General features: G+C 35.4%; 1 protein-coding gene across 1 annotated transcript in view; it reads right to left on the bottom strand.

The window, feature by feature from the left end:
- Positions 1 to 24378, bottom strand: part of Ddr (discoidin domain-containing receptor 2) — a 978256-nt gene that overhangs the window by 255801 nt on the left and 698077 nt on the right. The window contains exons 10-12 of the mRNA XM_073967242.1: positions 11957 to 12094; positions 7299 to 7537; positions 1841 to 1988 (exon numbers count right to left, since the gene is read on the bottom strand). Coding sequence (XP_073823343.1) covers positions 1841 to 1988; positions 7299 to 7537; positions 11957 to 12094 — 525 coding nt within the window. The remainder of the gene's footprint in view (positions 1 to 1840; positions 1989 to 7298; positions 7538 to 11956; positions 12095 to 24378) is intronic.

Raw genomic sequence — 24378 nt, 5'->3', positions numbered from 1 at the left:
TTTTTTAAAAAATATTTTTTCAACACCTATTAGGAAACGTGGATTTTTTAAAAATATTTTTTCAACACCTATTAGGAAACGTGGATTTTTTAAAAATATTTTTTCAACACCTATTAGGAAACGTGGATTTTTTAAAAATATTTTTTCAACACCTATTAGGAAACGTGGATTTTTTAAAAATATTTTTTCAACACCTATTAGGAAACGTGGATTTTTTAAAAATATTTTTCCACAACTACATATTACCAAACGAGGATTTTTTAAAAATATTTTTTCAACAACTATTACCAAACGTGGATTTTTTAAAAATATTTTTTCAACAACTATTACCAAACGTGGATTTTTTAAAAATATTTTTTCAACAACTATTACCAAACGTGGATTTTTTAAAAATATTTTTTCAACAACTATTACCAAATGTGGATTTTTTAAAAATATTTTTTCAACAACTATTAGTAAAAGTGGATTTTTTTTTAAAAATATTTTTTCAACAACTATTACCAAACGTGGATTTTTTTTTAATATTTCTTCAACAACAAGTACGAAAAGTGGATTTTTTAAAAATATTTTTTCAACAACAATTAAGAAACGTGGATTTTTTAAAAATATTTTTTCAAAAGCATCCGAAAAAGCCTTCTGCAAATGTTCTCCATTTTCATAAAAATTCTTCAGCTTTTCACACAAAGTTTATTTTCCTTTGCTTTCAATGATATATTTCCTCTGTGAATGGTTTATTTATGTATGTATATTTGTACTGAAAAAGCCAACTAAACAAACATCAAAAAATAAATTATTTGCATGCCATGTCAAAAACTTTAGTCATTAACATTTGTTGCTGCTCAATGTTATTTTTGGTATTTTCGAAAGATTTTTCCTTGTTGCTTTTTTGGCTTTTTAACTGTCTGGCTTATGCTATTAGGTAACTTCAAAGATGGAAGAAAAACAAATAAACAATAAAAATATATATATTTCTCACAAAAAAGATGAAAGGAATAAACAAAACATGGAAATAATCGTAAAGAAATTTCTAACACTGAGTAGCTGAAAACTTTACTCAAAAGAAACTTGAAACAGAGAGCAACGACCGTATGACATTTGGGTGGAATGAGTGTAATATAAATGTCTTTAAGTTTTAGTTTTAATAAAGCAGCAACCACAATGGACATTATGAGAGACATAAAAAAAGTTTAAAATATGGAAGTTTTTTTTCTGTGTGGATTTGTTGTAAAACACAAAACCGCACAAAGTTTTGGGACATATTGTGGTCAAAGAATATGTTAAGTTTTTTTTTTGAGAGATGTTTAAAGTTTTTTATTTTATGAATTAATTTGTTGTGAAATGAGAATATTATTGGCAATGGATTGTAGAATAACCTACATACGAGTATATAAGAAGGAATTATGTGCTGAGGGGGGGGGGATTGCGAAAGTAGGCGAAGTATGTGGAATTCCTCTTAGAAGGTTATGAAAATGAACAAAGAGTCTCTGATACAGAACCATATGCAAAAACGCCATCTATATTTCAACATAAATTTGTTAATTTACAAATTGTTTGAAAAGTGTAAATTTTATTGCATACTTTTAGGAGAAATATTTAAATAATGAATATTGTACTGCATTTTTAACAAGCGGATTGGAACTAAATCTGCCCTTGTTGCGTTGAATATATGAAACGAAATAAAGTGGTACACAATTTTTAGAAATGTGTATCCCGATTTTCTTTAAACATTTGTAAAGCAGTATTAGTATATCCAATGTTTACAAACGATATCTTCATCCAAGTTAAAGAGGCTTTTACCTTAATAACCCCTTTCCCAAAAAATTCAAATCTCAAATCTTACCTGTATAATCCGGTGCAACATGATGTCGTTGTAGATCATTTATTGAACAAGCACTGGCCGCACTCGCGTACATGTTATTGACATTAAACGGTTCATGATATAAACTGCTTTTGTCAATGGATTCACTGTCGGCATCCATAGTTACAGCCTGTAATGAGAACATAGAGAAAAAAGATGCAAATAATATTTTCATTTAAATAAACAAGTACTATAGAAGAAAGTAAACAATTATTTTGTAAATAAGAATTATTTCAATACAAATGATAAACAACCAACTTAAGAGGTGAATGTAATGTAAGATTGGATTATTTCCACGAAATTGAAATTTATTTATGATGTTCATTAAGTTTTGTAAATATATTTAAGTGAATTATGTATCTAATTTTGTGCAGTTTTTTCATTGGCAGAAACTTTTCTTAGAAATATTTTTCAAGTTTTTTTTTTATGAAAACAAGAACAAGGTTATCGTGAAATATTATTAAATTTATTTAGAAAGAATATTTTACATAGACCATCAAACCAACAAACGAAGGTTTTTAAGGAATATTTTTTCCCATATCGGGAAAAGAATATTTTTCATCCAACATCGAACCAACTAAAGAATATTTTTCATCCAATATCGTACGAATAACTTTTCTGAACCATTAAACCTGATTACCAAGGTTCAGGTAATTTAGCAATCACCGATCCAGAGAGTTGACCATTCCCTCAGACCCTCGGGTAGCTGAGAGAACTTTCTGGGACATCACTGCAGCAGCCGCCAGCTACATACCTGTTGAGCGAATACGCGAAATTAGACCAACTTTCCCAGCACAGGTGACACACAGTGGTTCAGAATCGTTTTCTCCTGGTCAAAATTCTGTAACTTTTGAAGGGATAGAAATATTTTCATAATTTTTTTTGTTCGACAGATGCATTCTTTCCAAAGCATTCGAATTCGGTCTAGTAGATGCAGAGGAATTCAAGGTCAAAGTTAAAAAGTTGAAAGAAAATTTTAGGCAATTTTTTCAAAAAAAAAAAAAAAAAAAAAAATCAAACTATTTAAATTTAGTTCCAAAATTAAAATAAACAAGTAACAACGGCGTTAAGTTCGGCCGGGCCGAACTTGTTATACCCTCCACCACAAGTTGTATTGAACTAAAATGGAATAATTAGTTTCTTTCGTGTATGAAGAAGACTTAATACAAAATTTCAGCAATTTCGGTAAAACAATGTGAGACACCGTTCTATGGGGGCTATATCGAAACGTGGACCTATACCGACGAATTTTAGTCAGAAATGGGGCAATATGAAAGCGTGGACCTGTACAGACATATTTCTAGCGAACAGTTTTATATCACATTGACGACTAAGTACCAAATTTCAGCCATTTTGGTGGAATATTGAAGACACAACCTTCAAAATACGAAAAATCGGGAGGTACCGTTCCATGGGGGCTATATGAAGGCGTGGACCTATACCGACAAATTTAAAGGGGAAGTTTGAGTACCCCCAACGAAGTCTAAATACCAAATTTCAGCCATTTCGGTGTGATAATGAAGCTAAAACATTCAAAATACCGAAAATCGGGAGGTACCGTTCTATGGGGGCTATATGAAGGTGTGGACCGATACCGACAAAATTCTAGGGGAAAGTTTTATACCCCTAAAGAAGACTACGTACCAAATTTCAGCCATTTTGGTAGGATAATGCAACTAAAACCTTCAAAATACCGAAAATCGGGAGGTACCGTTCTATAGGGGCTATATGAAGGTGTGGACCTATACCGACAAAATTCTGGGGGAAAGTTTTATATCCCTAACAAAGACAACGTACCAAATTTCAACCATTTTGGTAGTATAATGAAGCTAAAACCTTAGAAATACCGAAAATCGGGAGGTACCGTTCTATGGGGGCTATGTCAAAACGTGGACCGATATATCCCATTTTCAATACCAACCAACCTGCAAGTAATAAAAACGTCTGTACCAAATGTTGATTCGCTATCTTTAAAATTGCGAGCTGTATCTTGATTTCAACAGACAGACGGAGGGACAGACGGACATTGTCAAATCGACATAGAACTTTATGCTGATCAATAATATATATACTTTATAGGGTCTCCGACGAATATTTCGATGTGTTACAAACGGAATGACAAATTTAATTATACCCTCCATATGGTGGAGGGTATAACAAGTAAAAAGCATCAGTCGGCTTTGCCGACAGAGATATACCCTCAGCCTATGTGAATTGAAACTCTCATCTACGGATAGATCGAATGTATTTAGGGTCTTTTCAGAATTTTGAAGTCCTTTTCAAACATTTGAACTTACAGACAAACATGTGAATTAAGATTAAACTTCAAAAGTGGAGGAGGTACTTAAAGGAATGGACCTACATAGTCCATTATGAAAGTGGATCTTATTTTGGGAGTCATATCACTTCAATAGGTATCGCGCCCACTAGTCATTTCAGTGGGTCATCGTATAACATTTGGACCAGTATGCCAGGAAGCACGAACTTGTCCACGGATAACATAATATGGCTGTAAACAGGACCACAACGAATAGCATCGGATCTTCGAACAGACCCTAAACTGCACTTTAACAAAAATTTTAAACTTTTGCAGGAAAGGTACCTCAAGTAGAGGACCAATATGGGCCATTTTTGGAAGCTAAACTAAATTTGGACAAAATATTAGAAGATCCAAAGTTTGGACCAGATTGGTTACCCCGTTCGAGAAAGTGTATCGTGCATACGATTTTAGTGACATTTTTCTTTTCAAATTTTTGGGGAAGTACGGGAATTTGTGGACCGAACTGAAACTAAGTTTGGACAAAATATGTCGAAGGCCAAATTTCCGGCCAAATCGGTTGACCAGTGCGAGTGCTATAGTGCGCTCCAGACAGAACACATGGTGGCATAGGGATTTTTAGAACATTCGGGCTATTTGCTCAGGAAGTGTTTACTTGCGCCTGAAAAAACTTTTATCATCACAAAGGGGATCAGTGAATGCAAGTTGCTTCAACAAAAATCAAAGTGATACGAGAACAGGTCTAAAAGTGAACTTATCCAAAATTTTGTGTGGGTCTTACCCGAAGGAGTGGACAAATATAGTCCATATTCGAACCTGATCAATACTTGGTAGATACATATATTAGCATGTGGACCAAATCGGTCACTATCTTCAAGAGTCATCGTGCGCACAATTTTTCCGAATATTTATATTGAAAACAAGTTGTTACAACAAAAACAAAGCTATTCGAGAGCTGGTCCAAAACTGAACTTTTCCGACATTTTGTATGGGAAATACCCGAAGGATTGGGCTGATTGAGTCCATATTGGAACTTCATCTAAGTCTGGTAGAAATTTCAGGGTATGCAAAGCATGGACTAAATCGGGTACTCCCTTCAATAGTTATTGTGCGCACAAGTTTTCCGAACATTTTCGAACTTTTGTGGGGGAGGTACCCGAAGGAGTGAACCAATATGGCCCATCTTTGAACTTAAACTAAGTTTAGGCAAAATATTACTATACCCAAAATTTGGTTCAAATCGGATGATCCGAATCTGCGGCGTTCCTTTTTCGATTGCATCATTGGTCATTAAGCTCGATTCCAACGAGAAATTAATTAAAAATGTTCTTCGCCCTAAAAGGCAAAATTTTCGAAACAAATAAGTACTTGTACCGAAATTCATCCACCTGTGCCAACTCCTTCTATTTTTGGCCACCGTTTATATGTATGAACTTGCGACATAGTGCATCGTAGTCCCTCGCATGGACGAGTTCATAACAACCCCTGCTATACAAGCACTCCAGCCATATGTTGCATCTTACCGAAGTTTGAGTGTGGTAGTTGCGGATGTGACAAACCGACCGCATCCATATTGTTACTGGGTTTTCCTCTGTCCTGGCATGGGCTAAAAGAATACTAATGTGATTATCTACAGGGACATGCCCTTCAGCAAAATTTCAAAATATTTCGCATAAGTGAAAAAATTGCATCCATTTCCAAAATGAACTATGTCCGTCTATTTCTTCTGGTACCTCCGCAGGTTCAACACTGTTTCTCTTTAATCTAAATTAAATTTATTTGGATAGTGTCCACATTTATTCCGAACATCCACAATCATTAAGATACCCAAGTTTCTTTATTTTTGTCGACAAGTTCATATTTCCAAAAAAAAGCACACACACAGGACAATCATGAATAAAAATTCCGTGCGGAATTTGTTCCCTTTTCGTAATTTCACAATTTTTTATTTCCATATTTATGTCAAAAAAAGAGAATATTTTTGCCAATTCAGCGAGAGTATTCTATAATTAATTGATTCTAATTGATTTTTAACGTTCTTAAATATTGCTTTTAAAATAAGTTAAATTTTTTAAAATTATTTTCCTTGTGGAAAATTCCGAGGAAAATATTCATAATTGACATGATAATTTTCAGAACCCTATAAAACAAATTTTTGGGAAAAAAATTCTTTGAGTGGTCGTCATTCGACTCACGCAACTCACGGAATCTACCCGAGGTTACAAAGATCTGTTTGGGCATTGGTTAGCTCGATCGCTGAGTATGAAACTCCGATCTGGGTAAATTGCTCCCCGTAAAATTCAATCCAATGGAACAAAACCATGTGACTTCTATCAAGTTGGCTCTCTCTGGCACTCTCCATAAAAAAGACAATCTTGGCCCCATTATCCCACCGAAATGGCAGTAATTTGGTATTTAGTCTTCGCTGGGTGTATACAATTTTCCAACTGAAATTTTACGGTATAGGTCTACGTCTTCATATATCCCCCATAGGAGAGTACATCCGGATTTTCGGTAGTTTGAAGGTTTTGCCCTCAATATATCTGGGGGTAAAACCTTCATTTGGTATTGGTATTCCAATTGAAATTTTTCGGTATATGTTCACGCCTTTATATAGCCCCCATAGAACGGTACCTCCCGATTTTCGGTATTTTGATGGTTGTGGCCTAAATATTCCACCGAAATGGCTGAAATTTGGTATTTAGTCTACTTTGGAGGTAAAAACATTTCCGACTGAAGTTCGTCGGTATAAGTCCAGCCTCCATTGAACGGTACCTCCCGATTAAGGTTGTAACGTCAATATCTCACAGAAATAATTGAAATTTCTTTTTTCATGGAGTTATAAAATATTCCAGAAAAGAATCATCAATATAGGTCAATGTCTCCCTATATCCCCCATAGAAGCGTACCTCTTGATTTTCGGTATTTCCTCGTCTACCCTTTGTCGCTCCTTTGTTTGATATATCACCAATACAAATGTTTTTTTCGTAAAATCTTAAAATTTTAAAACTAGAACGCGGTTATTTATTTTTTTATTACTTTGTGATTTCATGCAGAACAATTTCCGGCTTTATGACCGATAATGACTCCCTGATGGATTTTTAACACAATTTTCATTTTTCTTTCTTTTTCTTTTTTTTTTGTTTTCGATTTTCAACTTACCTTCATTCCATTACCATTAAGTCGTTTATTATCCACACTACCGAGAGTATCCGGATTGAAATTATGCTGGAATGCATTCAAAACATTACCGCCACCGTGGCCGCGTTTATTGCGGGCAATTATCGCCAATATAACAACGACCAAGAGTAAAATAATCGTAGCCAGGACAGTGATTAAAACGCCAATGAAACTGGTGCTGTTGCTATCGGGTTCTTGGTCAATGGGTTTTGGTGAGAGAACTAAGAGGAAGAAAAGTAACAAAAAGAAAAAAGTTATATATAAAAGAATATAAAATGTGATAAGCAGAAGAAAAGGATAACCAAAAGAAAAGTTGGAAGACACTTTTCAGGCGTCTATAAAGACGCCCTTCAGGTCGTCTATAAAGACGCCCTTCAGGTCGTCTATAAAGACGCCCTTCAGGTCGTATATAAAAACGCCCTTCAGGTCGTCTATAAAGACGCCCTTCAGGTCGTCTATAAAGACGCCCTTCAGGTCGTCTATAAAGACGCCCTTCAGGTCGTATATAAAGACGCCCTTCAGGTCGTATATAAAAACGCCCTACAGGTCGTCTATAAAGACGCCCTTCAGGTCGTCTATAAAAACGCCCTTCAGTTCGTCTATAAATTTATAGGTCGTCAGGTCGTCTATAAAGACGCCCTTTAGGTCGTCTATAAAGACGCCCTTTATGTCATCCGTAAATACGCCCTTTAAGTCGTCTATAAAGACGCCTTTCAGGTCGTCTATAAAGACGCCCTTCAGGTCGTCTATAAAGACGCCCTTTATGTCATCCGTAAATACGCCCTTTAGGTCGTCTATAAAGACGCCCTTCAGGTCGTCTATAAAGACGCTCTTTAGGTCGTCTATAAAGACGCCCTTCAGGTCGTCTATAAAGACGCCCTACAGGTCGTCTATAAAGACGCCCTTCAGGTCGTCTATAAAGACGCCCTTCAGGTCGTCTATAAAGACGCCCTACAGGTCGTCTATAAAGACGCCCTTCAGGTCGTCTATAAAGACGCCCTACAGGTCGTCTATAAAGACACCCTTCAGGTCGTCTATAAAGACGCCCTACAGGTCGTCTATAAAGACGCCCTACAGGTCGTCTATAAAGTAGAGTTGGGTAATCTAGTTCCTAGTTCCTTGTACTAGTTCCAAAACGTATGAGTAACATCATGAAATATAGCGTGTGATAGTAAGTATACGCCTTATGCTCAAAGAAAAAATGTGGGCCATTGGAACTGCGAAGTGAACGAGATAGTTCCATATAGTTCCTTTGGCACAACTCTACTATAAAGACGCCCTTCAGGTCGTCTATAAAGACGCCCTTCAGGTCGTCTATAAAGACACCCTTTAGGTCGTCTATAAAGACGCCCTTCAGGTCGTCTATAAAGACACCCTTTAGGTCGTCTATAAAGACGCCTTTTAGGTCATCCGTAAAGACGCCCTTTATGTCATCCGTAAAGACGCCCTTTAGGTCGTCTATAAAGACGCCCTTTATGTCATCCGTAAAGACGCCCTTTAGGTCGTCTATAAAGACGCCCTTTAGGTCGTCTATAATGACGCCCTTTAGGTCATCCGTAAAGACGCCCTTTATGTCATCCGTAAAGACGCCCTTTAGGTCGTCTATAAAGACGCCCTTTAGGTCGACATAAAGACGCCCTTCAGGTCGTCTATAAAGACGCCCTTCAGGTCGTCTATAAAGACACCCTTTAGGTCGTCTATAAAGACGCCCTTTAGGTCGTCTATAATGACGCCCTTTAGGTCATCCGTAAAGACGCCCTTTATGTCATCCGTAAAGACGCCCTTTAGGTCGTCTATAAAGACGCCCTTTAGGTCGTCCATAAAGACGCCCTTTAGGTCGTCTATAAAGACGCCTTTTAGGTCGTCTATAAAGACGCCCTTTAGGTCGTCTATAAAGACGCCCTTCAGGTCGTCTATAAAGACGCCCTTCAGGTCGTCTATAAAGACGCCCTTTATGTCATCCGTAAATACGCCCTTTAGGTCGTCTATAAAGACGCCCTTCAGGTCGTCTATAAAGACGCTCTTTAGGTCGTCTATAAAGACGCCTTTCAGGTCGTCTATAAAGACGCCCTTCAGGTCGTCTATAAAGACGCCCTACAGGTCGTCTATAAAGACACCCTTCAGGTCGTCTATAAAGACGCCCTACAGGTCGTCTATAAAGACGCCCTACAGGTCGTCTATAAAGTAGAGTTGGGTAATCTAGTTCCTAGTTCCTTGTACTAGTTCCAAAACGTATGAGTAACATCATGAAATATAGCGTGTGATAGTAAGTATACGCCCTATGCTCAAAGAAAAAATGTGGGCCATTGGAACTGCGAAGTGAACGAGATAGTTCCATATAGTTCCTTTGGCACAACTCTACTATAAAGACGCCCTTCAGGTCGTCTATAAAGACGCCCTTCAGGTCGTCTATAAAGACACCCTTTAGGTCGTCTATAAAGACGCCCTTCAGGTCGTCTATAAAGACACCCTTTAGGTCGTCTATAAAGACGCCTTTTAGGTCATCCGTAAAGACGCCCTTTATGTCATCCGTAAAGACGCCCTTTAGGTCGTCTATAAAGACGCCCTTTATGTCATCCGTAAAGACGCCCTTTAGGTCGTCTATAAAGACGCCCTTCAGGTCGACATAAAGACGCCCTTCAGGTCGTCTATAAAGACGCCCTTCAGGTCGTCTATAAAGACGCCCTTTAGGTCGTCTATAATGACGCCCTTTAGGTCATCCGTAAAGACGCCCTTTATGTCATCCGTAAAGACGCCCTTTAGGTCGTCTATAAAGACGCCCTTTAGGTCGTCTATAAAGACGCCCTTCAGGTCGACATAAAGACGCCCTTCAGGGCGTCTATAAAGACGCCCTTCAGGTCGACATAAAGACGCCCTTCAGGTCGTCTATAAAGACGCCCTTCAGGTCGTCTATAAAGACGCCCTTTAGGTCGTCTATAAAGACGCCCTTTAGGTCGTCTATAATGACGCCCTTTAGGTCGTCTATAATGACGCCCTTTAGGTCATTCGTAAAGACGCCCTTTATGTCATCCGTAAAGACACCCTTTAGGTCGTCTATAAAGACGCCCTTCAGGTCGACATATAGACGCCCTTCAGGTCGTCTATAAAGACGCCCTTCAGGTCGTCTATAAAGACGCCCTTTAGGTCGTCTATAAAGACATCCTTTAGGTCATCCGTAAAGACGCCCTTTATGTCATCCGTAAAGACGCCCTTTCGGTCGTCTATAAAGACGCCCTTTAGGTCGTCTATAAAGACGCCCTTCAGGGCGTCTATAAAGACGCCCTTCAGGTCGACATAAAGACGCCCTTCAGGTCGTCTATAAAGACGCCCTTTAGGTCGTCTATAAAGACGCCCTTTAGGTCGTCTATAATGACGCCCTTTAGGTCATCCGTAAAGACGCCCTTTATGTCATCCGTAAAGACGCCCTTTAGGTCGTCTATAAAGACGCCCTTTAGGTCGTCTATAGTGTTATAAAGACCCCCTTCAGGTCGTCTATAAAGACGCCCTTCAGGTCGTCTATAAAGACGCCCTACAGGTCGTCTATAAAGACGCCCTACAGGTCGTCTATAAAGACGCCCTACAGGTCGTCTATAAAGACGCCCTACAGGTCGTCTATAAAGACGCCCTTCAGGTCGTCTATAAAGACGCCCTTCAGGTCGTCTATAAAGACGCCCTTCAGGTCGTCTATAAAGACGCCCTTCAGGTCGTCTATAAAGACGCCCTTCAGATCGTCTATAAAGACGCCCTTCAGGTCGTCTATAAAGACGCCCTTCAGGTCGTCTATAAAGACGCCCTACAGGTCGTGTATAAAGACGCCCTTCAGGTCGTCTATAAAGACGCCCTTCAGGTCGTCTATAAAGACGCCCTTCAGGTCGTCTATAAAGACGCCCTTCAGGTCGTCTATAAAGACGCCCTTCAGGTCGTCTATAAAGACGCCCTTCAGGTCGTCTATAAAGACGCCCTTCAGGTCGTCTATAAAGACGCCCTTTAGGTCGTCTATAAAGACGCCCTTTATGTCATCCGTAAATACGCCCTTTAAGTCGTCTATAAAGACGCCCTTCAGGTCGTCTATAAAGGCGCCCTTCAGGTCGTCTATAAAGACGCCTTTTATGTCATCCGTAAATACGCCCTTTAGGTCGTCTATAAAGACGCCCTTCAGGTCGTCTTTAAAGACGCCCTTCAGGTCGTCTATAAAGACGCCCTACAGGTCGTCTATAAAGACGCCCTTCAGGTCGTCTATAAAGACGCCCTTCAGGTCGTCTATAAAGACGCCCAACAGGTCGTCTATAAAGACGCCCAACAGGTCGTCTATAAAGACGCCCAACAAGTCGTCTATAAAGACGCCATTCAGGTCGTCTATGAAGACGCCCTACAGGTCGTCTATAAAGACGCCCTTCAGGTAGTCTATAAAGACGCCCTTTAGGTCGTCTATAAAGACGTCCTTTAGGTCGTCTATAAAGACGTCCTTTAGGTCGTCTATAAAGACGTCCTTTAGGTCGTCTATAAAGACGTCCTTTAAATGGTCTATAAAGACGTCCTTTAAATCGTCTATAAAGACGCCCTTTAAATCATCTTACAGATGGTGTTCAGGTTGCCTCCTGGTCCTTTAAAATATCTGTCCACTTTATTTATTTACTCACCTGAAGTCTCATAACCATGCCGATCTTTATTGTAAGGAGTTCTTGCCACTTCATCTCTTTGAAATGGATACTCTGAATTATCTTGTGAACCACTGGCGCCCATAAATTCTTCATCGGTGAAGTTGCCGGTCACGGGAGCTGCAAATAAAGAGAGAATATAATGCCATAAAACTCTAAGTTAATATTAAACAAAATTATTTATTGTCCCTGCAATTTAAAACATTTAAAACATTTGCCCAAAAAGACAGTCCCCCACTTCTGTTCAATATCCTTTTTTATGTTAATTTTTTTCTCACATAACGGGCTAGCATCTGAGTCCAGTTGCTGTGATTTTCCTGGACTTAAATTTAAAATATTCAATGTCAACATTTGTTTTTTATTGTTTATGCAGATACGTTTCTGTTCGTTCTTTAGTTCGCTTCGCCTTTTTCTAGCTTTTCTACATCATGACATTGTCATTGCCATTGCTTAAAGGAATTTTATGGAATCTTAGAAATGTTCTTCCTTCAGTACTTCCGTTTTTTATGTTGTTTTATTATCTTTCACTCGTTCGTCCCTTCTTGCAAAAGGACTTTGCTTTTGTTTTGTCTGACTGAAGACTAACGATTATTTACATTTAGTTTGCATATATTTACACTTTGAAGTATTTAATGAGAGAAGAATGGGTTGGTGGGGAAGGGAGTGTGGTGGCTTTTATTTATGTTGGAGGACATTTGTCATGATTTCCTTTATGGAGGGGAGTATTATGCAATTTGGCCAATAAACTTAAAGCAAGTTTTGTGAAATAGTTAAGTTTAAAGGGAATATTATAAAATTTAAAACATTTTTTTTTGTTTAAAATAATGGAAAAATACCAAAAAATTCAAGAACTATTTGAAGGTTTCTTTATATTTACTATTCTCTGTTGTAAACGGAAATTTTATTGACTTCAAAGTTGCCATGAGAATTGTCTATTTCCGATCAAAGGGGGATTATCCCACCTTATTCTTGTTGCTGTCAGTTTTTTTTTTTTTTTTTTTTTGTGAAAATTTGGTGTTATTGCGTCGAAGCGTCTAGTCACGCCTATGTCCTGTAGCATTCAAAAGCAACGATGTTGTATAAATATTTGTTTGTTTATACCCTCAGCCTTTAGGCTATGAAGGGTATATACACTTTAATACGGGCAAAATGTGCCTCATCGAAATAATGGTTTTAGACCCCAAGTATGTTTGGACGAAATGTGTTTCAGACAATTTGGAGTCGATTGAGCAATGTCCGTCCGTCTGTCTGTCTGTCTGTCTGGCTGGCTGGAGCGCACGATAACTCTCGAACGGATAAACCGATTCGGTTCAAATTTTGGCTTTCGTAATATTTTGCCCAAACTTAGTTTAAGTTCGAAGATGAGCTATATCGGTCCACTCCTTCCGGTACCTCCCCCACAAAAGTTCGGAAATGTTCGGAAAATTTGTGCGCACGATAACTCTTGAAGGGAGTAACCGATTTGGTCCATACTTTGCCCATCGTGGAGCGTGTACCAGACTTAGATCAGGTTTTAATATGGACTCAATCGGTCCACTCCGTCGGGTACCTCCCACACAAAAATTTGGAAAAGTTCAGTTTAGGACCATCTCTCGAATCGCTTTGATTTTTGCTTTAGCTACTTGTATTCACTGCCCTCCATACGACGGTATAAGTTTCATCAGGGGCAAGTCCATACTTCCTGAGAAAATAGCCTGAAAGTTGCAAAAAACCCCTATGACACCGTGTGAGGAGGTTGGAGGCAGAGAAGTGCGCAAGTAGCTGATTTTGACACTCATAAGCCACATGCTAAAAAACAAGCGTATGTGCGGCTTGCTACTCTAAAAAATAAATGCAAGTGTTGCTTGCCATTCTCAAAATATGTACGAGTGTGGCTAGCCACTCAAAAAATAAGTTATTTAAAAATGGATATTTTTTGACACTTGCGTATGCTTTGCCAAGTAGTTTTAAATACGCAATAACATGTTCTGTCTTACTTGTTTGCTCATTGCACATCAAGTATTGTTTTCAATCCTTGTAATTCAACCGATTGTCTCGTGTTCTCCGACAGAGTGAGAGCTAAGATCAGTTTCTAACACTGATTTTCAAACGTTAAAAAAACATGCAAAAACACACATAACACTCCAAGCAAATAAAGAAAATCATATACAAACGAAACAACAACAAATAAAATTACAATTGTTTATTTTTGTAGTGTTGTGTGTGTGCTTCTACTTGATAAGCCAATTGGCAAACTATCTACGATTGCGAGTTTTGTATACAGTGCAAAATACGATGGACACTTGTTTTACTTATTACGCACAAGCAACGGTCTTGATGTGTCGTAAGTATTTTTTGTGGTGGTGGAAAAAATACCGAGTGCGAGAAAACACATGCGTTAAAAAAGCAAAAGGCCCAAAAAACTTGTGCGTGCTCAATTGGCTTACGGGGGCAAGTAACTCATTGATGATCTCTGGTTGGAGGGCAACATAACTCTCGAACAGGTCTGCCGATTCGGTCCAAAGTTTGGTAATTTCAATACAAGTTGAATTGGCCAGTCATACCAATAAATTTAATCGTTTTCGGCGGTTTTATAAAAATGTACACACTGACAAAGACAGACACTTCTTCACTGAAGTATGAAGCTCCCCGGAATAATAAATTTAAAATAATTCTGTACTTAACTAAGAAGTTATGTTAGAAGCTTGGGGAGGTACGAGAAAGTGGTGGAAATATATACTTGAATATATTCGTACACAGGCTATGACGGACATGATTAGATCAAGCCCAAATTGCCTGGGTTCTACAAATGTTATTTTGAAGATAAATTTTTTAGACAGATAGCTAAAAAATTCAATTTTAGTGCTGACATATCCTTAATAATATACTTAAAACAAGTAAGAAAGGTGTTAAGTTCGTTATACCATTTTTATACCATCCACCATGAGTTATTTTGATATAAAATGGAGCAATAAGTTTCATTTCGTTTATGAAAGTACGAAACTCCTGCCACCACAATAACGAAATAATACAGTTTTCTTTTAAACAAAATTTAATACCAATTAGACATCGGTATTTTCTACCCATTCAGAATACAAAATATAACCTTAAAAATACCGAAAATCGGACCAATATGAAGCCGTGGACGTATACCGAAAACTTTCTGGTGGAATGTTTAATACCCACAGCGAAGACCAAATACACAATTTCAGACATTTGAGGCCAAAACTTGAAAATAATGAAAATCGGGAGGTACCGCTTGATGACGACAAATTTTAGGTGGAAAGTTTTATATCCCTAACGAAGACAAAGTAACAAAAGTCAACCATTTAGGTGGGATATTGAGCCAACAACCTTAAAAATAGTGAAAATCTGGAGGTACCTTTCTTTGAGGTGGATCAATACCGAAAAATTTCTGCTGAAAAGTTGTATACCCACAACGAAGAATAATTTAGCCATTTCAGTGGGATATTGAGGCAACAACCTTCAAAATATTGAAAATCTGGAGGTACTTTTCTATGGGGGCTATATCAAAACGTGAAACTTCTACACAAAATTACAAAGCTCTATCTTAAAAATTGGGAGCTGTATCTTGATTTTAACAGATGGACGGACGGACATACATATCTATTTCGATGTGGTGATCAAGAATATATATATATATATATATACACATTAAAAAATCCAAGTCCTTGAAAAATATTTAAAAAAACCATGTCTTAAAAAAATATTTTTAAAAAATTCACGCCTTCGGCAAAATATTTTTTAAAAATTGAAGTCCTTGAACAAATATTTTAAAAAATCCAAGTTCTTGAAAACATGTTTTTAAGTACTCCACAGCGTTGATCAAATATTTTTAAAAAGTTCAAAATTATTTTTTAAAACATCCACTCCATTGCAAAAATATTTTGAACAAATCCACGTCCTTGGAAAAATATTTTGAACAAATCCACGTCCTTGGAAAAATGTTTTTAAAAAATTTACGCCCTTGGAAAAATGTTTTTAAACAATCCACGTCCTTGAACAAAATATTTTTAAAAAATCCATGCCCTCGAAAAAATTATTTTAAAAAATTTAAGCCCTTGGACAAATATTTTTACAAAATCCACTCCCTTGCAAAAATATTTTCAAAAAATCCACACCCTTGATAAAATATTTTTAAAAAGTGCACGTACCTGAAAAACCATTTTTTAAAACATCCACTTCCTTGCAAAAATATTTTTAAAAAGTGCACGTACCTGAAAAACCATTTTTTAAAACATCCACTTCCTTGCAAAAATATTTTTAAAAAATCCACACACTTGGAAAAATATTTTTAAAAAATCCACGCCCTTGAAAAAATGTTTTTTTTTTTTAAATCCACACACTTGGAAAAATATTTTTAAAAAATCCACGCCCTTGAAAAAATGTTTTTTTTTTAAATCCACACCCTTGGAAAAATATTTTTAAAAAATCCACTCCCTTAAAAAATATTTTTTAAAAATATTATTTAAAAAATGTTTTTCTTTTAATCCACGACCTTGAAAAATATTTTTCTTTTAATCCACGACCTTGAAAAATATTTTTTAAAAAATTCACTTCTTTGAAAAAAAAAATATTTTTAAAAAATTCACGTCTATGGAAAAATAGTTTTAAAAAATCCACGTCCATGAACAAATATTTTTAAAAAATCCACGTTAATGAAAAAATATTTTTAAAAAATCCACGTTAATGAAAAAATATTTTTAAAAAATCTACGTCTTTGGAAAAATATTTTTAAAAAAATCACGTCCTTGATAAAATATTTTTACAAAACCAATGATCTCGAAAAAATAATTTTAAAAAAATTTAAGTCCTTGAACAAATATTTTTAAAAAAATTTAAGTGCTTGAACAAATATTTTTAAAAAATAAACGTTCTTGAAAGTTTTTTTTTAAAAATCCACGCACTTCAAAAATATTTTTTAAAAAAATCCACGCACTTCAAAAATATTTTTTAAAAAATCCACGCCCTTGCAATAATATTTTTAAAAATTCGACGCCATTGATAAAATCCACTACCTTGCAAAAATATTTTTTAAAAAATCCACGCCCTTGCAATAATATTTTTAAAAAATCGACGCCATTGATAAAATACACGACCTTACAAAAATATTTTTAAAAAATCAACGCCCTTGGATTTTTTTTTTTTTTTAATAGAAATAGAAATTTTTTTGTTTTAAAATAAAGACCCTTGCAAAACTATTTTTAAAAAATGCACGCCCTTAAAAAATATTTTTAAAAAATCTACGCCCTTGAAAAACCTTTTTTTTTAATCCGCGCCCTTGGAAAAATGTTTTTAAAAAATCTACATTCTTAAAAATATTTTTTTAAATCCACGCCCTTGAAAAATAATTTTTTAAAAATATTTTAAAAAAATCCGCACCCTTAAAAATATTTTTTAAAACCCTCGCCTTGGAAAAGTATTAAAATTGGAGATTGGTACCCAATAAACTATTGCAGTTATAATTCAATTGTATTGCACAGCAACATGTATGTTTCACACACATTGTTTTTTGGCCTTAGAAAGCATTAGTATCTAGCAGGCATTGAAATATGAATTTGTCAATTTTCCTAACTTTTATGTATGCATTGAAAATATTTATTCAGTCAATAAAAACGATTCAAACTAACAGGTATGTGCACCAGCCTTTGAATTTTTTGTGAATATATTGAAATTGTGAAAAAATAATTTCGTTGAAAATGAATTCCATGTGCCAAATTGAAAAGCTTGATGAAGGCAGTTATGAAAGCTGGCGTATCCAAATGAAACGTGTGCTTATTCATTGCGGACAATGGGGAATTGTCAGCGGGAATACGAAAATTGATCCATCGAAGAATGATGCGGTGACAGCAAAATTGATGGAAGAAGCAGGCGCTTGCAACAATTTTTCTCAGTGTGAAACCATCTCAACTGAATGTTATCAAGAATTGCAAAACATCGTTGGAGGCGTGGGCAAATCTGGAAGAAGTCCACAAACCTCAAGGGCCAATGCAGAAAGTGGCATTATACAAAAAGATGTTGGGCTTGAAAATGAACGATAATGGTAAGATGTCGGAACACGTGAATGAATTTGTGGAAATATCGGAGAAGCTAGCCGAAATTGGGAGCCTTCCCAGACAATATGAAAATTTCGTGGTGGCTATAGAAACACGAGACAAGTTCCCGAGTTTTTCAACGCTAAAACAGAAACTGCCAGAAGAAGCCGTGAGGAAAAGCCAATTGGAAAGGGATGAATTGCCAGAGCAACAAGTTTTTGACGCAAAATCGTATAGGCATCGCGAAAAGGGTGATGAAGCTTCCGGATATACACCAAAGAACAAGTTCAAGGTAAGGGTGAGAAGAAGAAGCAGTTCAAAGGAAAATGTTTTTTATGTGTCCAAATTGGGCATTATGCAAATAAGTGCGAAGCAAATCAGAACAAGAATAAACATCAGTCATTCACGATGATAGCTGTTGCAGAAGCAGGAAAGCTGAATAAATCGCTGTGGTATTTAGACAGTGGGGCAACTGCACACATGTGCAATGACCGAAGATTATTCACCAAGTTCGAGGAGCACGAAGAGCGAATTGTATTAGCTGGAAATAATTTTTTGAGAGATGTTGGAAGAGGAGAAGTTTTGATAAAAACTGAAGATTGTGAAATCAAATTGCAAAATGTGCTGTATTCTCCAGAGCTCCAAGCAAATTTTATTTCCATTAGTAAGGCAGTGAATCAGGAATTGAATGCCACGTTTACCAAGTCGAGTGCTGTCATAACAACGACGTCTAATGAAATTATATTGAAAGCGTTAAAAATTGATGACATGCTTGTGCTAGAAAATCGTCAAGAAAAGGTATTTATGATGACAGAAAATCTATGGCATAATCGGTACGGTCATTTAAACCACAGACGTTTGGATGAACTTAATTCCAATGAAATGGTAAGAGGAATGAAAATGACCAGAAATCAAATGATACTAAGTGTAAAATTTGTATGCTTGAAAAAGTCCATACACTACCGTTCCCGAAACAGTCTGAAACTTCAGCAAATGAAATATTGGAAGTAATACATAGCGATGTTTGCGGGCCGATCCAAGTTCCATCCCTTGGTGGTTCAAAATATTTTTTAACCTTCATAGATGATAAATCACGCAGAATTTTTATATATTTTTTGAAGTCGAAAGATGACATTATGGAAGGCTATTCCTTAGTCTCAACAGCATATCGTCTATACAATAAAGAGCAAAGAAAGGTAATTGAAAGAAGAGATGTTATTTTCGACGAAAATAAGTTCGAGATAGATGAAAAAGAAATAGCCAAAGAAGATTGTCTTACAATATATTTGCAACAAAATGAACAGTCACCAAATCAGCTTCAACCGAATGAAAATGATGATAGTCAAATTGAAAGTATCGATGAAACGTTGACAGAAAACATGGAGTACGAAAGCAACGACGAACATTTTGGTACAGCAAATGAAGATTCAAGTTCCGACAGTCAGGAAGATGTGTCAAGAATTGGGCCAGGAAGACCAAGAATAATACGAACAAGGCAGCCTGGAAGACCCAAAAAGGTATATAATGTATTGAATCGCATGACAACGGAAAATATATCTCAAACAGTTGAAGAAGCTATGAAAAGTGAAGATTCCGATCGATGGCTGAATGCTATGAAAACGGAATTTACATCTTTGGAAAAGAACAAGACCTGGGAAAAAGTTGTATTACCGCCGAAATGTAAAACCATTGCTTGTAAATGGGTGTTCGCGTTAAAACGAAACAAGCACGGTGAAATAGAAAGATATAAAGCACGTTTGGTAGCAAAGGGATGTAGCCAGAGATATGGGGTTGACTACAAAGAGACTTTTTCTCCAGTGGTAAGATATGCTACTATAAGCATGTTATTGGCTATTGCAGCTCAGGAGAAAATGCACTTGCACCACATCTATGTTAGTACGGCTTATCTAAATAGCGAATTGCAAGACGATGCATACATGGTACCGCCAGAAGGTTTTAAAATTGGAAACGGCAAAGTTCTGAAATTCAGAAAAGCAATTTATGGTTTAAAACAGTCAGGACGAGCATGGAATGAGAAATTAGACACCGTTTTGAAGAATTTTGGATTTAAATCATTTGAAAACGAACCATGCTTATACAAAAAGAATAAAGATAATTAAATTATCTTAGCGGCAGTTTACGCTGATGACATTATCATAGCAAGCAAAGTCTAACAACAAATTACACAAATGAAGGCAATGATTGCAGAAGAATTCGATATCAGCGACAAGGGACGATTGCAACATTTTCTGGGTATGGAGATTGAACGGTAGAATAACACGGGTTCAATACAGATTGCCAAACGTCGTCAGTACCCTTAACACCAGGATATCAAACTCAATGTAATGGTAACTGAAGAAAGCTAATCAACATGAGTATCAATCATTAATTGGAGCATTGACTTATCTCGCAATTAATACTCGACCAGACATTCTACATTCAGTAAACAAGGTTGCTCAAAGAAATGCTGATCCTCATATTGAACACTTAGTGGCAGCGAAAAATATTCTACGATATCTGGCGGGAACAATGAATTATAAGTTGGAATACAAAGCTGGTGAAAAATGTGTATACGGATATGCAGATTGGGGAAGCAGTACAAGGGATGGCAAATCTTATACTGGTTACATATTTTTCCTCAATGGTTGTGCTGTATCCTGGGAGAGCAAGAAGCAAAACATTGTGGCCCTCAGCAGCACAGAAGCCGAGTATATGGCGATGTTGAACGCAGCAAAGGAGGCAATATATGTACCTGAAACGTTTGTTTGAAGAAATGGGCTACATAAGAGGTGATCCTATATTACTATATGTCGACAATCAAGGAGCTTACAAGTTAGCACAGAACCCGTTTTCCACAATAGAACGAAGCATATTGACATAAAGTTTCATCACGTTCGTGAAGTTGTTCGAAATAAAGAAGTGGAGTTAATGTATTATCCAACTAACTATATGGCTGCAGATATTTTAACAAAGAATTTAAGTAAAATTAGAAATGTTAACTTTGTAAAACTGATTGGAATGTCTTAGTATTTCATATTGTTTTATGTAATGGAACATCAATGTTGAGGAGGAGTATTGGAGTAATAATTCAATTGTATTGCACAGCAACATGTATGTTTCACACACTTTGTATTTTGGCCTTAGAAGGCATTAATGTATCTAGTAGGTATTGAAATATTAATTTGACAATTTTCCAAACTTTTATGTATGCATTGAAAATATTTATTCAGTCAATAAAAACGATTCAAACTAACAGTGTTTTTTTTAACGAAAATATTTTGTAAGACATATTCAAACGTGGATTTTTAAAGAAAATATTTTTCAACACTTCTTTAAACGTGGATTTTTTAAAGGAAATATTTTTCAAGACTTCATCTTTCAAACGTGGGTTTTTAACGAAAATATTTTTCAAAACTTCTTCAAATATTTTTCAAGACTACTTCAACCGTGGATTTTTTAAGAAAATATTTTTCAATACTTCTTCAAACGTGGATTTTTAAAGAAAATATTTTGCAAGACATCTTCAAACGTGGATTTTTAAAGAAGATATGATTTAAGACTTCTCCAAACGCGTTTTTTTAAAGAAAATATTTTTCAAGACTTCTTCCTTCAAACGTGGTTTTTAACGAAAATATTTTTCAAGACTTCGTCAACGTGGATTTTTAAAGAAAATATTTTTCCACACTTCTTCAAACGTGGATTTTTAAAGAAAATATTTTTCCACACTTCTTCAAACGTGAATTTTTAAAGAAAATATTTTTCAAGACTTCTTCAAACGTCGATTTTTAAAGAAAACATTTTTCTTTCAAGACTTCTTTAAACGTGGATTTTTAAAGAAATTATTTTTCAAGACTTCTTCAAACGTGGATTTTTAAGGAAAATATTTTTCAAGACTTCTTCAAACGTGGATTTTTAAAGAAATTATTTTTCAAGACTACTTTAAACGTGGATTTTTAAAGAAAATATTTTTCAAGACTTCTTCAAACGTGGATTTTTAAAGAAAATATTTTTCAAGACTTCTCTAAACTTGGATTTTTAAAGAAAATATTTTTCAAGACTTCTCTAAACTTGGATTTTTAAAGAAAATATTTTTCAAGACTTCTTCAAACGTGGATTTTTAAAGAAAATATTTTTCAAGACTTCTTCAAACGTGGATTTTTAAAGAAAATATTTTTCAAGACTTCTTCAAACGTGGATTTTTTAAGAAAATATTTTTCAAGACTTCTCTAAACTTGGATTTTTAAAGAAAATATTTTTCAAGACTTCTTAAAACGCTGATTTTTAAAGAAAATATTTTTCAAGACTTCTTCAAACGTGGATTTTTAAAGAAAATATTTTTCAAGACTTCTTCAAACGTGGATTTTTTAAGAAAATATTTTTCAAGACTTCTCTAAACTTGGATTTTTAAAGAAAATATTTTTCAAGACTTCTTAAAACGCTGATTTTTAAAGAAAATATTTTTCAAGACTTCTTCAAACGCTGATTTTTAAAGAAAATATTTTTCAAAACATCTTTAAACTTGGATTTTAAAAAAAAATATCTTTCAAAACTTCTTCAAACGTGGATTTTTAAAGAAAATATTTTTCAAGACTTCTTCAAACGTGGATTTTTAAAGAAAATATTTTTCAAGACTTCTTCAAACGTGGATTTTTAAAGAAAATATTTTTCAAGACTTCTTCAAACGTGGATTTTTAAAGAAAATATTTTTCAAGACTTCTTCAAACGTGGATTTTTAAAGAAAATATTTTTCAAGACTTCTTCAAACGTGGATTTTTAAAGAAAATATTTTTCAAGACTTCTTCGAACGTGGATTTTTAAAGAAAATATTTTGTAAGACTTTCAAAACTGATTCTGTTAATCTCTGTTTCTCCGCTTAATTAAAATCGAAGAGCAAATTTGTTGACATAATTAAATTGAAATCATTTCCACGAATTCCCTAATTCGCCCAAGCGATAGGCAATGCTTCATTTAATTTTTCTTGCATTTATCTCATCCTTCCAGCTCACTTCATATTCAAACTATCTATCTGCTGCTCATTAATAATGCATACAGTTACTACGAACACAAAAACAAAGCAAACAACTAAACTAGATAAAAAATGCGAACAAAAAACCCAAATGCTGAATATCGTCACTACTTTGTAAATCTTGAAAATTCAATTAGTAAAGATTATGCATGGAAAAATGCCAGCAAAGATACCAGAAGTAAAGTAACTAAAAGGTAGAGGGGGGAGAGAAAGATGCAAATTGCCATAAAGTAAATGGAAATTAATATTGATTTGCAATTTCTAATGGAATGAAATGGAAATCATTGATGAAATGATAGAAGAAAAAACAGAATGCATCAACGCACTACTATTAGATTTACGATAAAATGGATCGATGGATGGATGAATACTCAATCGAAAACGTTTCAAAAAATCAAGAAAAAAATTAGGACGATGGATAAGCGATAGACATTTCAAGGTAGTACGTATGTGAAGCAAAAACACAATCACTGACTTAAGCAGTTATTGCCATTAACAATATTAACTTTTTTTCTCTTCAATAAATTCTATTCTTTGTTGGCTTAAATGATGCACAAAGATAACGCCTTCCACTCACTTTAATCTGCACTGATTTTACTTTTCAAATACTCATATTGCAAATTCTAAACTCATTTTCTGTTTCCACGTTATAAACTAACTTTTGTATGAGTGTGTGTGTGTGTGGAAATGTGAGGATGTGTGCAACTATATTTGTTCATATCTCAGCATACATTCACATTCCCCATTATCCTAATACGACTGCATATATCAATCGCTATATCCTTCCATTCTATTGTTATTAGTTTTTCCGAATGAAATGTTAACTTATTTTGCAATATTCTCGCACTCACACACACACAGCAATATGAAATGGGATATCCCTTTGTATTTTTAAGTATTTTGGAATAATTTCGTTTCTCGGTGTGTCATTTTGTTGCGCTTTTTCTACTAGTCAGTAAAACCTCTTTGCTAACAATATTTGCAACATGGGATTACAGGTAAATCTTGGTGAACATGAGGTCTGATGTTCGTAGAAAAATATTTTTTAAAAAAGTCCATGAAAAAATATTCTTTAAAAAATCCACGTTTATTGCTGTGATGAGCCATGAAAAAATATTCTTTAAAAAATCCACGTTTATTGCTGTGATGAGCCATGAAAAAATATTCTTTAAAAAATCCACGTTTATTGCTGTGATGAGCCATGAAAAAATATTCTTTAAAAAATCCACGTTTATTGCTGTGATGAGCCATGAAAAAATATTCTTTAAAAAATCCACGTTTATTGCTGTGATGAGCCATGAAAAAATATTCTTTAAAAAATCCACGTTTATTGCTGTGATGAG

This window comes from Musca autumnalis, unplaced genomic scaffold, assembly GCF_047663935.1.
Source record: "Musca autumnalis isolate F117 unplaced genomic scaffold, ASM4766393v1 scaffold_2, whole genome shotgun sequence".
Lineage (NCBI taxonomy): Eukaryota > Metazoa > Arthropoda > Insecta > Diptera > Muscidae > Musca > Musca autumnalis.
Note: the sequence above shows the minus strand (reverse complement) of the source record. Positions and strands in the feature narration are given on the sequence as shown.